The sequence below is a fragment of the Athene noctua genome, chromosome 16 (assembly GCF_965140245.1).
Source record: "Athene noctua chromosome 16, bAthNoc1.hap1.1, whole genome shotgun sequence".
Lineage (NCBI taxonomy): Eukaryota > Metazoa > Chordata > Aves > Strigiformes > Strigidae > Athene > Athene noctua.
The window spans coordinates 11,566,485-11,580,431 of NC_134052.1; the positions used below are offsets into that span (position 1 = coordinate 11,566,485).

General features: G+C 38.8%; 1 protein-coding gene across 1 annotated transcript; it reads left to right on the top strand.

Moving 5' to 3' along the window:
* Positions 1–9,257: 9,257 nt before the first annotated feature.
* CIMIP1 (ciliary microtubule inner protein 1) lies at positions 9,258–13,835 on the top strand. Its single transcript, XM_074920606.1, has 4 exons — positions 9,258–9,328; positions 10,028–10,109; positions 11,163–11,261; positions 13,668–13,835. The coding sequence occupies exons 1-4, from the start codon at positions 9,258–9,260 to the stop codon at positions 13,821–13,823; spliced, it is 408 nt and encodes a 135-aa protein (XP_074776707.1). The 3' UTR covers positions 13,824–13,835.
* The last annotated feature ends 112 nt before the right edge of the window (positions 13,836–13,947 follow it).

A 13,947-nucleotide genomic window follows, 5' to 3' on the forward strand; every position in this document is an offset into this window, starting at 1 on the left:
CTTCCCTGGTGCAACTTGGGGCCATTCCCTCTTGTCCTATCACTTATTACTTGGTTAAAGAGCCTCATCCCCAGCTCTCTGCAACCTCTTTTCAGGTAGCTGTAGAGGGCGATGAGGTCTCCCCTCAGCCTCCTCTTCTCCAGACTAAACCCCCCCAGTTCCCTCAGCCGCTCCCCATCAGACCTGTGCTCCAGACCCTGCCCCAGCTCCGTTGCCCTTCTCTGGACACACTCAAATCATTCAATGTCCTTTTTGTACTGAGGGGTCCAAAACTGAACCCACTCATTGAGGGGCAGCCTCACCAGTGCCGAGTACAGGGATCAGATCCCTTCCCTGTCCCTGCTGGCCACTATTGCTGACACAAGCCAGGATGCCATTGGCCTTCTTGGCCACCTGGGCACACTGCTGGCTCCTGTTCAGTCGTCCGTCAGTCACCCCCCCCCAGGTCCCTCTCTGACTGGCAGCTCTCCAGCCACTCCTCCCCAAGCCTGTAGCGCTGCTGGGGGTTGTTGTGGCCCAAGGGCAGCCCCCCGCATTTGGCCTTATTGAAACTCCCCCAGTTGGGCTCAGCCCATCGCTCCAGCCTGTCCAGGTCTCTCTGCAGAGCCTCCCTACCCTCGAGCAGATCAACACTCCCACCCAACTGGGTGTCATCTGCAAACTGACTGAGGGTGCACTCGATCCCTTCATCTAGATCATCAATAAAGATGTTAAAACAGGAGTGGCCCCAAAATCGAGCCCTGGGGGACACCACTCATGACCGGCCACCAATTGGATTTAAATCTATTCACCACAACTCTGGGCCCAGCCAGCCAGTTTTTTACCCAGCAAAGCGTGTGCCCATCCAAGCCATGAGCAGCCAGTTTTGCCAGGAGAATGCAGTGGTATTAACAGAAAAGCAGCATTCAATGCTCCTAGAAATAATTGAGCTCCCCTCACACTTGCAATACATTAGTTGTATTCATAATCTACAGACATGTAATGGAAAAACATTATACCAATAGTCTTAAGATTCTGAATGCCAAGATATTATTTTAATACTTTTCTGTTGGAAATGTTGAGTATACATCCAGTTGGTGTTTTACTTTCTTTCCGATTACAGTTTCCTAATTACTTGTGGTTTTAATAATGTCAGTAATTATGTAAGCATGTTTTGCCAACAGTTTTAAAATTATTTACTGAGAGGTCATTAAGAAAAAAACATTCCAATGTTTACATTTGCCATTTTCCACTTGTTATGACTTGTTTGTTGGGGTTTTTTTCCTGTTTGTTTTGTTTTTTTTTTTAAACTATCTCCTTACCTTAAAAGAAACAATTTAAGGAATTCTGAGAATCTTTATAGATTTCACTGATACAAAAAAAAAAAAAAATTAAGTAGTACAAGTATCTTCATATTTGTTTAGAAATATTTACTATATATCTAGAAGCTCCATGCACTTCATTCATTTCAAAGATGCACAAATCTTTTTAACCACACCAGAATTCATGTAAACTTAAGATGAAGTGTGACCAATAGAGGCAACTCTATCAACCACTATCAAGTAAGCCCAAAGTGAGTGATATGTACCTTTACTGGCATTAATACATACTTAAACCAATCTGCTACAAGAGTAGGCAAATTGTGCTCCTTGTTCTTTAAAAATGCAAAAGAATATTTTATATTCGGCTATCTAGAACAAGTTTCTATTAATATTTAAATACATGTCAAAATTTTACATTTACAAGTTCAAACAAAAAAATGCATTAGTAGTTTGAAAAATTTAGTGGTAGGATTATATAAATTACCTTTACATGTGAATTGGATTCTGATTCATTTTTAACTTTAAATAACGTATATTCTATCTAAACCCAGCAGTTGTGATTGAAAATTCTGTCTGACTTTTTTCATGTTTGCTTACATTTTTGCAGGTATTTTATATCATCATATTAACAGTAATTTTCCCTTTAACATTCTTAACAGCAAAGTGGAGAAATGAACAGTTATTTCACATCAAGATATCTGCTTTTGCAAAACACATTTTCATAAAGGATATTCTACTGCACTGTCCTGAAGCTTCAGCAAGTCATCATCCCCTGCCATTTTGTGCATCAAGGCTCATAAAATAGACTTCAGCCTTGAAACTGAGATTTCACTTCAAGTGTTAAATAATTGCAACGTTTATCACTGTCAATAATCCCCACAAAATGGCTGTGCTAGTTGAAGTTCTTTCCCAATAAGTGGTTGGAACACTTCTTTGACTGGAACTGGTAATTCTCCTTCTGCTTTTGTAATGGATGAACTACACTCCCATCTTTCAGCCCCCTCCTCTTCCAAAAGACTTCTGAAAAATCTGATGGGATTTATTCTAACCAGATATCTTTGCATAAAACTGATGATGCACTATGTATTCCACTATCAACAACTGCAAGTATTAGTCTTGTATTTATGCAGTCCTAGAAGAGTTCTGAGAAATCTGGGAACACAGCAGAACCATTACTTTGAAACATTCAACACTTTGCTAAATGTGCTCTTTCACATTACCTATGCAACACTTAGTTATAGTTGGGGTCTGTACAGGGCACTAGTTGCAGCTTCTCCACTGAGTATCAATCTTGCTTAAGATTAAGTGGAATAAAAGAGTTCCTTCAGTATTGAGCAACATAATATTTACAGTGTATTTACAACCTCATCACTTTTATAGCATCAGCATAACTTCACTGTCAGAGCTGTATTCAGGTAAGACTAAGCAAGCAGAGTACAAGAGTGCACAAGTAGAAAAAACAAACCACTGGCATATCATAGAACACAAGCCAGAAAGAGTACTTTAAGTATTCTCCAACAAAAAATTGTTATTGTATGTATGCAGTTACTTTCTAGCCAGTATTTTAATGCATGTGCTCAGAAAATGCACAGGGAAATGTATCTGAAAGAGACAATAACTTCATCATGTTACAGCTGCAAATGGAAAAATCTGAACTAATAACAAATACTCTCTTAAATTAGAATACAATTAGATGCTGATATCCATCATTGCCTACAATCACCCTCAAGGGAAGCAAAATTGCATGGGACTAACAAAATGTTCACTTGTTTTTAAAATTTACAGGAGGCTCAGAAAAGTTTCACATGCATTTTACCTCAGAAACAATGTACTAATTCTTCCTAGCAATGATATTTTACATAGCATTCTGGGATCAAAATGTAATTTCAACAATAACATATTTTCTGACATTCTCCAAGGAAAAATTACTAGTTTCTTCCCTTTAAAAGGATTTAGATGGAATAACATCTGTGTTGAGATTATTGTGAATATGTTAAACTGACAGCAAGTCTCTAAGGGGCACTGCTCATTAATGTTCTGTGCATAAAATTAAAACTTGAAATATATTTTTCAATCCATTTTGAATCATTTAAGCAATTCTCATGCAAAGAAACTATTGTGCTGCAATAATATATTTGCAGAGTAGGATATGAAAGCTATTAAAATGTCCTAGACCCCCTGCCTTTCATGCAAAAGGAAAAAAGGCAACTCTTTCTGATTTGAAACATGCACTGTATTGAAACAAAAAAACACTTCCAAAGACCATGAAGAGTTTGATTTCAGATTACACAATGTACCAAAATTTAAAATTAGGTTTTTTTCCTTCATCTTTAATTCATATTGTGCCTAGGTGCGCCAACATGTACCAGCAGGAGAATTCTGGTAACTGTTGCATATTGGCATTTACAAGAAAATTTTATGCTGAGCAGGCTAGAAGTGGTGGCCACAGTCCGTGGTCTCCAACATTGCAGTAAGGCAGCATTCCACAAGCTCGCTGCAACTGGAGCTGCGGAGTAGCACTCAGAGACAGTGCCTATTAATAAAGGATTTTAATGCAAACATGTCCCCCAATTTGAAAGTAACAAAGTCCATGTCAGTAGCAGAAATAATTTTACTCGGAAGGCATATATACTGATTCCATCAGGTACAATACACATATATGTGTATTCATCAGGTGTAACCTAAAGAAGTATCTCATGTAAATCCTTAGTTTGAAGAAAAAACAATGAATCTGTTCAAACCCAAATAAAACTCGAGGAATTATTCAATGGTATCTAAATTCAATTAAGATTGTTCATGCTTTTCAAGCACAGAAATCTGCATAAAACTGTAGCTGTAAGTGCCATTTTATGGATAGAAAAGGAAACGTCTTATTATTGGGAAAACCGACATACCACTCACTGTTCAAAAGTCACTGAATAATTACGGCCACAATAAGATGACAGTTCTAAATTTTGCTACAACATACAATGGTTCTAACCAGGCCATTGGGTTCCTTTCATAAATGGAAATACAGGAACTTCAACTAACATATTCTTGATGTGATAGACTTTAGCAGGTTTTTTTGGAAAGAAGCCAGAGTCTATAGTGTCAGTGGGACTTTGTTTACTTAAATCACAGTAATCATAACAAAGCAGTCTACCACGCAGGCTGCCTACATCTGAAATGTTATTTAGAAACATTAGCACAGGACACTGAAGATATGTTTACAGTCTCCTCTATTAGACTTCCACACCTAATATTGCAAATCATTGGGCAGCAATCACAGAACTGCCAGTACTAATTAATATTTTTCGGTAAACATTTTCAATGCAAGAACCTAAGCACAGATACACACTTGGATATATAAACACCTCAGCAAACAGTTTCATTTTCAGAGGTTCTGACATTGCTGACATTAGAGGGGAAAAAGCAAGTTCAGTGTAGCTGACAGGAAATAATGAAGCTGCTTTTCAAGTTTTAGATGTGAAGATGGCAGTGCTTAGAGTGAGTGTGGAGTGCCAGCATTCAGAAACAAAACCAGAGAACATGGACTGGTACACACCACTGTGGGTTTCCTTAGGGACATCAGCATTCTCCCCCCCTCTCCCTCCCTGCTATTATCTCCCATCAGTACAGAGCTTTTGTTCTACTTTTCCAGCCATCAGCCTAGTCAGAGCCCTGGCAGTTGCCTCTACAGAGCTGCCAGACATCCAGCAAAAGCTGTAGCACAGCACGAATGTATCGGACTTATTGGTCCCATACTAGTTAGCAACACAGCTCTGGGACAATTCCCCAAATCACTAGCATGTGCTATTCATGGCACATGTATTACATGCACTGTCTGAACTTCTCAGATAGAAAACAGCATTTGCAAACATCTATCCCAGCAGGACACAATGCAATAGAAGTTGCACAGCCTGTGCTATAGCTGTTCCCCTGAAGAAGGAATTACTAGCTATAATGCCCATCTCTTCGTGAGAAAATGTATTTGTTATACCAGATCTTTACAGTTGCTAGTTTGTTTCAAACTGTTCAGAAAACAAGTACGCAATTCATAGCTTTCATTTAGTGACAAATGCTTCTCAGTGTGGAAGCTTTTAGGTCACAGTGGTGAAAAACAGTCATACTTTTTCATTTGCATTTTTGCTTTTCCATTGACTACGGCAGTTACCAGAGCTTATGATAAAGCACACTGTCGTAACATGGGATAAGGACAGAGCTGGATGACGAGACTCCCAAGTACTTTTATGCTGCTACACACCTGGGTCTAACAAAACCTGGGACAGTCCTCACATGGCTAAAACCTCCTGTAAGCCCAGCCAGGCAGATTAGTTTCTCAGGGACTGTCCTGCTCAGCCACACTGTTACGCCCTTTAGTGCCCCAAGCCAGCTCTACCTGTGAGTACCTCGCATGTATGTAGGGCAGTAAACAACAGGTTTTTTACACAATCCATACTTCTCAGAGAGGATTCTCACCTGTCTCTCTTGGGTGGGTAAATGACCAACCTGAACAATGCAGAGCTCTTCATAAAGAGATCAGAGAATCAGATGGATTTGTTATTCTGTGATGAATAATACAAAATAATATTTTACGGCCTATGAACTAGCAAATATAAAAACACTCAAAATACCCTTTTCAACAAAAAATAAGCTTCTTAATTTTCCTACCCATTCTCTGATAAAAGGCAGAAGACTCCAGTCCCTACTGGCAAGAACATTAAGTTCAATAAAACCTGCGTAGCTGATAACATAATGGTGGTATTGGGGACATGATCTAGGTCTGGCCTTGTAACTGAAGCTGAAAATTACAGAATAACTGGTTCAGAGTATGGTAAAGCATAAGGTATTTTATACCTCCATCTTTACCACTTGAGCCCAAGTATCACCTGGAATCGAACATCATATTCAGTGGGAGTGGAGATACTCATAAACAGCACTTACAAATACTTAGAGCCCAAAAGAGAACAGGTTTGTTCCTTTCAAATAATTTCAAAGATTATCACACAGAAAGCTATTGTGTGCTAATTTGGACACTTTTCTCCATAAGTAAGCAACATAAAAAGCCTTAACATTTTCATCTCAGGGTAGACACATGAGATTTCCAGAAACCAAAAATTAACTCAAATCTTGAAGACCGTGAATGACATTAACAAAGCCATTATTGCATTATACAAAGTCTTTTGCAGCAGTAGAGGTTTAAGATATCCACCTACCCTGGGTCGTTCAATTCAGCTCACGCATCACCTCTTCCTGTCTCCATTCTGTCTGCTGCTTGATTGCAGAAGCACAACTGCTTGTGGAGCTGTTCTGTGAAACAGATTAAAACAGTGATCTGACTTTCTGCAGAGTCTATTTAAGTCAGTTTGGTTCCCTGACCTATTTTGCAGAGCAGTACCACCTGTATTTGTGTCAACACAACATCCTAAGGCTGTAGCTTTGTAAAAACTCAGACCTAGTACTATCATTGAGCACTGCACTCCTCAAACCCTTGTGCATTGCCCCATCATGTGCTGGTGGAAGCATTTGTACAGCTACAAAGAAAACTGTATTTGGGTTAAAACCTCTTGTTTTCCACTTGTTTAGTTTTAATCCGTATCAGGACCCCAGCCTGCATCTCAACATAGCACCACCAGCACTTTCACTACCTGCTGGGAGAAGGGAGTATAGGAGTATAGGGTCTGTAAAAAACTCAAGACTGAAACTAATTCCCCAGTGGTAGGATGATGTCTTATGCAGGTGAAAGAATATCTGAAACTCAGGATACTAATCTGCAACTCTCAACTTACATACAGGTTCTGAATTCTTGAAGAACAATTGTGAGTTCTTGAAGAATGGCCACTTGATCAACAGCAGCACAGCTGAATAATTGGGTAATTCCTAATTGGAATCATTAGGAATTCAACATTTATGGCAATATCCAGGTTAGAATTGACCCATCTTAGAATATCTGACTGTTGCTTGGAAGCACCAAGTATTTAGACTTGATTTTATTTAAACATGCATCTGGAGTGATGTAGTATCTACTTCAACATTTGTCATGTGAAGACAAATGCTGCTGTATGTAGCTACAGGATCCAGACTTTGAGCAAATGACTTCTGAATCTCAATGAACCTATATCCTTCAGTATAGTTATTAACTCATTAAAACAATATTTCACTTTTCTCATAGTGCAAGTGCAATTCTAATGTTGTCCTGTGCTCATAAGAATGTCATAAGTCCTAAAACTAACTCCTCATTTACTGCGTTCCCCCATGTGAAAAATAATTCTGTTAAATACAAAAATAGAAAGACTGAACATTCTAAAGTCCTATTTTCCCAATGTTAGTATAAGAAGTTTCATTCTCTCTTGACAAATGCTACCGCAGTTTAAATCCTGACACATAGTAAACTATGAATTTGATTGTTTTCATTAACAAGTTACTTTTTTTTTCACAGAAAGCATCAGGGCTGTAATAAGAGGGCTCCTGAGATAAATGTGACTAAGCAGCAGGAGTTAATTAAGTAGGACAATGAGTAAGCATTTATGGGTGTGATAGGATACCCAGCTGATTTAATTGCTAGTCTAATTATCAATTAGAGAATCAAGAAATGACATGTAAGTGAAATATTCTATTTGTTGATAGTTTAATGATTTTTAGAGACCCAGAAGAGCAGTATTAATTGCCATTTTAGGACTACAGAAGGAGGTTTTTTTCTCCTCCTAGTCAAATAGAGGTTCTTAGTACTAAAATGACTAATAAATGTATATACAGTCTTCTCATACTCAAATATTTAAGGCCTTCAGATCCTTTGCTCTATAAAAAAAAACAAATAAAAAGCTAGCAATTAAGCATTCAAACACACTACCTATAAACCACTCAGCTTAGGTCAAAACCTTTCTGCATTTATTTTATAATAAGGATAATAACTATCCAATGGTGTGAAAAGTCACATTAACCATTTACAGTGTGTTTGCACAAGCCAGTTTCCAGACGAAAAGAAAGGGGTCAGGGAACTATTTAAACCCACAAGGGCAAAGAGCCAGTTGGCTACATTCATTGTTGAAATGTTTTACAAAGCAACTGCAAGAAAATAAAATTACCAAAAAATTGATGGAGAGCCAAAAATATTAATATATTGGAACACAGTGAACTTTTTACAAGCTGTAAATATTTTTTGGGTTCTCACATATAACCTATAAAGTATGTTGAGGTCTTTCTCAGAACTTCTAATACTAGCATGTAGTTTGTAAAGAACAATATCCACCAGAAAAAGAGATCAGAAAGACACTGTATGTCATGAGACCAATGTTATTTCCCACTGCAATTACCAAAAAATAATTTTGGTGCATATCGAGGACCTAGGAACTGGTGATGGCAGGTTATAAAAACTAGGAAACAGAAGCAAACACCCATCATAGAAGTCTGAGCTTTGGACACATTAACAAGCTGATTCTTATCAGTATAAAAGAACAGCATCATTCAACCAGTTTTCATGTCCATTACAAATGACTGGAAATGCTGCAGGTTAATGGCTGTTGAACAACTCCCTTGTCCAGGTTTAAAACAAACTGTTAGCAACTCAGTACTCAGAAAGGTGCCCAACTAGTTTGTTTTCTGCCAAGAGGAACCTGGCTAATCTATAAGGTACCGAGTTTAGGCAAGACCTCTTCCTCTGAAATACGGGCTAACTCCTCCAGCAAGGCAACAGCTTTTCATCAGCCTCATCCCAACATGTTTTCCTACTGAATAACTTTTCATTTTAAAGCACAAACACTCAAAAGACACCCCCCAAAAAAAACTACTGACAACATCAAGTGCGCTTCCCCAGCTTTCTGGCCGGGGGGGGGGGGGGGGGGGGGGAGACCAGCGCCTCAGGCGGCGCGCGCCGGCCCTTCCCGCCCTTTCGCGGCCGCTCGCGCCACCGCCCGCGCCGCCGTCGCCCAGCAACGCCCAAGCCGCGAGGGCCCGGCCCGGCGCTCCCCGCCGGCGGACATGGCGGACGCGGCGCATCGCCGCCCCGGCCCCGCGCAGTCCTGCAGCTTCGTGGCGTGGGACAACTGCTGGTAACGGCCCCAGAGCTGCCCTCGCAGCCGACAGCCCCGAGACGCCCCCTTTCCCTCCCGCCCAAGGCAGCCGCCCCGCCCACTCTCGGGCGGGCCGAGGCTGTAGGGATTTGTCCATACACTCACTTGGCGTGTGTTCGGAAAGTGTGGGTGCTCATTCGGAGGCGTGCCAGTGCAAAAAGCCCAGGGCTTTCAGTAGCCTCAAGTGGCAATGCCCAGAGGCGAAGCGCCGAGCGCCAGGGCCCTCACAGCCCATGTGCTCCCGTGTTCCCCGTCATCCTCCCGCGGGGGGTGAGGGATAACGGGGAGCAGGGCCGGGGCAGAGCTGGGGACAAAGGGTCGTTTGATCTGTCAATAGTAAATGAAAGTATGTCTAAAAGGACATCGATGCTTCCTTTTCAAGTTTTTCAAAAAATCTGTCATAGAAAAATTTACCTCCTTCAACTCCTAACACAAACATAGTTTGCAAGGAAGTGCATTCACGCCTAGTGTTTCATTTCCAACCTATTGAAAATACTTCCCCATTACTTCAGAGTCAGACAATTGTTAACTCATATATAAACTTGTTTTGAAGTGCAGATCTAAAGATTCGTGCTAAAGTGCTGTGCTTTGTGACATTAGTAGTTGGGTTTGCATGTTGGTTTTTTTTTTTTTTTAATGAAAGCTTTCAAAATAATCTTAAATATTTTTCTGTTTCAGGAAAAAACACATTGAAAGTGAACGAGAAGCTGCAAGAAGATGGTCTCACAAATGGGGATTCTTGAAAACTCCTCCTAAGGAGGTAAAATTAAACTGCATATAAGCAACGCATGAAATTTACCTGTACACTAATTTATCTGGACAACAAACTATGAGAGCACAGAGGACTAGAAAAGTATGCTTTACTAAGCTAGGTTCTGAGGTAACAAGTGCACTACTTTTAAGATGTGTTCAAAGTTTCAGTTCTCTGAATAAAATATAGCAAGTGATAATTTACATGCTATGCATATTCTGATATATTGCTCTTGAGAAACATGACTCCCAGTAGTGTTAGCAAGTACTAGATGCACACTGACAGGAAAATATTTCCCCTTTGTCTATCCATATGGTAGTTTAAAAATCTAGGGGAAGAGGTTCTAGCTAATTAAATTTTCAGTGGGGGAATTTACAAATGAAAATATTTGGAGACATGTCTATTCTCAGTGATGTTTAGATATCAGAACATAGTAGCACATAATATTACATTTGGAATTACAGTATTTCGTTGCTAAAGAACAGGATTGATGCAGCCCTTGAATAGTTATATTACTTTTCATGGGGCTAGAAGTACTTAATCTGTTCTAGGATTTTTTGAAAACTACTGCAGGCATCCAAGTTAGCACTTTTGAATACTCTGGTCCTCTGGGCTTCAACATCCATCTTTGATAACTATGGTCTGTCATTCATACCAGCTTTGCACAGTACTAACAGATGTACAGCTGAAAAGTTGTCAAACTGTGCATTGTTACTATTGGTGAACATATGTATTTACTATTTATTAATCTTTGCTTTGTGGTCATATAATATACATGTAAGAAGCATTTCTATCCCTTTTTAGACCCGTGATGTAGTTAACAGAGTTGGAATCATTCAGCAATATTTAGCCTTTCATCTGAAATTAAGAATTGCATCGCTTCCTGAAACCAAAGAATACATTACAGTAATTTCCAAAGCACTACAATAAATAGTCCTGTTTTAGATGGACAGAACAGGGAGTTCAGAGGCAACATTGAGGGGAATGGTGTAGATATCAGATATTACAGCATATTTCAAAAGATAAAGAGTCCAATTTTTAATGTTGATGTTTTGGTTTTAGTTGATTGAAGATGAAAAGAAAGAAAATACAAAGCCCAAGATACAACTTCCAGAACATCTGCAGGTTCGACCTGTGACACCCATGGAAAAATACATTAAGGTTAGAAAATTAGATTTTAAAATTGCAATACAGCAATATCTGTCTTAAGAAACCACACAAGCACTAAAAATCACTTGTCTCGTAGAGGTGGGCCTTTAACTAAAGGTCAAAGTAAATTGTATTTGCAACCCGAGCGATGCTTTAAAAGCATTCATTTAAGACAAGGATTGCCCTTTGGATATGGTTGTTAGTTCACAGAGCTTTCACTGTACATAATCATCTTTCTGTAAAGCACCTCCCCCACGCACTCCTCTGTGACATCTAGTAACAGAACAGTCAACTGTACGGTTTAGTACAGAATAGTGCTCACAGAGCCATTTATGACTGCTCAGCATTCATTCAAATGTACATATACATGTCTTATTTCAAGGCTTGTCATAAACTTAATTCTCCGTTTTAACTATTGGTTAAGATGCAGTAATTTTACTAGCTTTATTTAAGACAGGTTTTTTTTGGCAGAGACAATGCCACTGTCATCTTTAGTGGCACAAATTAGTAAGAAGCCAGTTCTAATGAGCCAATCCATAACTATTTGATTTTATATTATATGATTTATATTCACATATTCAGAGTCTAAAAGTTGTCAAACAGCTGGAAATGAGAGTGGAATGTGACTGATGGTTTGATTTATAAATATACAGTGTCAGAATCACCAATGAATAGGATAACTATACAGGCAGCTAAATCAATGGCATTAGGAGAGGAACATATTCATAAAAAGGGGAAGCAGGATATGCTCTCAGAAAGGGAGGTTAGTGCACTTAGAGAAGATTAAAGAAACAAAAAAGATTGGAAATTCCTACTTGCTGAACTAGCTTTCTTTCAAAGGATTCCAAGGGTGGGGAGAGAAGGTGAGGAAGTAGTAAAAGCTTTTACTGAGATTAAATTGAAACAAAAATTAAGAGCTACTGCTCAGTGTGGCAGACAAATGAAATGGGAGCATTTCTGCCATTAGTGCTACTTGTTCTTCAATTTTGTCTCAGACCTCCAATTTCAGTCAAGTTTACCTCTGCTTCAGCACGGTGAGGGTGTATGTGTGTTAACAAATCACACAGATAGTTACCAGCTGCTAAAGTAGCATGCATAGCCTGGTGCATACTGAGACAGGGATCGTACTTTCCATTTCACCTCAGAATCTTTATTTGCTAAGAAGGAGAAGGATTAGCTGTGATTTAGTTCAGCCTTTACCCATTAGAGTGAAGTTTCTTAAGTCCTTATTCACAACTATGTGTCTTTCTGCACATTTACCTTCATGGTAACAGTCATCGTATCTGTTCTTCTCTCTAGGTTAGATTATTAATTGCTTCTTCATATTCCCTTCCCACAGATCATAAGTGGGACATGATTTCCTTCATTATCCTGCTCAGTGGGTGGCACTTTTGGCCATAAAAATTATCTTTTCAGAGGAACTGCTCCACCTAAATATCATAAACATTTTCTAATCTTGGCCGAAGAACAAAGCGAAGCAACTCTGGCAAGAGAACTGAAACATTGTTCTCTTGCTGTGTATTTCTCTACTAAGTCCCCAGATGCTAAAATGATATAACGTGCCCAATTGAGATGATTCAGCCAAAGTAAGCACAGCAGTCAGTGAACAGAGACTGTTGACTTTTGTTTTGTTTCCTTTTTAGATAGATTAGTCGCAGATTAACTTGAAGTTTACCCATCTTTTAAAGTAGAAGGAAGGTGGAATGAATAAGTAGTTCTTGATTCAAAAGCCAGCCTGGTCAGTAATACCTTTAGCATTTGGCTACAAAACTATTATTCTGTGGCTGCATTGCTACCAAATGCATTACAGCAAGTATCAAATGCTGTTTGTCCTGTTTAACGAAGTTAACTAGTTTTAAAGATTATTATTATTCTGTAAGGAAAAAAGTTAAAGCTGAAGAAAAAATTCTTCTACCAAAAATGTAAAGCCAGTAAAGCCCTTAGAAAGATATTGATCAAAATTTTTTTAAAAAACCCAAACAACATACACTACTAAACAATAACTTTGCTTATTGATGTCCTGTTTACATACCAATTTAATCACTGAAAGACTGGATTTTTTTAGAAAGATGGTAAAATGGAAGTTAGTTCATCAGAATTTTGCCATTTTATTTCTCTTTCCCTGTGCCTTGCTATAGAATGGGACCTAACTTATTCTAACAGCTTTTCAAATTATAAATTATTCTGTATTATAAATCAAACTTGCAGGCAACTGGGCTATCTTTTGAAGTTCTTCTTTCCTTCCATTAGTATCAATGTGTGTTCAGGACATTAATTCAGTAGATTGTATTGAAAAACACTAATTTTTATCAGTTTTCATTTCCATCCACACTACAGAACAAAAAAGGATGTAACATGGCAGAAATTACAATCAAAACCCTTTTAATCATTGAATTCTACACATTACTTTTATTCTAGGTGACTCCATCTCCCCCAGTACCTAAGACTACCCAGGGATTTATTGGCTGGAGATCAGCAGTTCCAGGGTTGCAACTTGAACATGGTTTTCAAATCCAAAGCTGCAAAGGTACCTTTTTTAAGGATTTGAAGTGGCCGTGTGAGCCCTCTGACTGACATTAAGACATAATAGTTAAGCACACAGATCCATTTGTATCCCTAAGTTAACACTCTGTAGTGGACAGTTAAACATTTATGCTTTAAAAACAATTGATGTAAACATCCACAATCATTTTGTTAA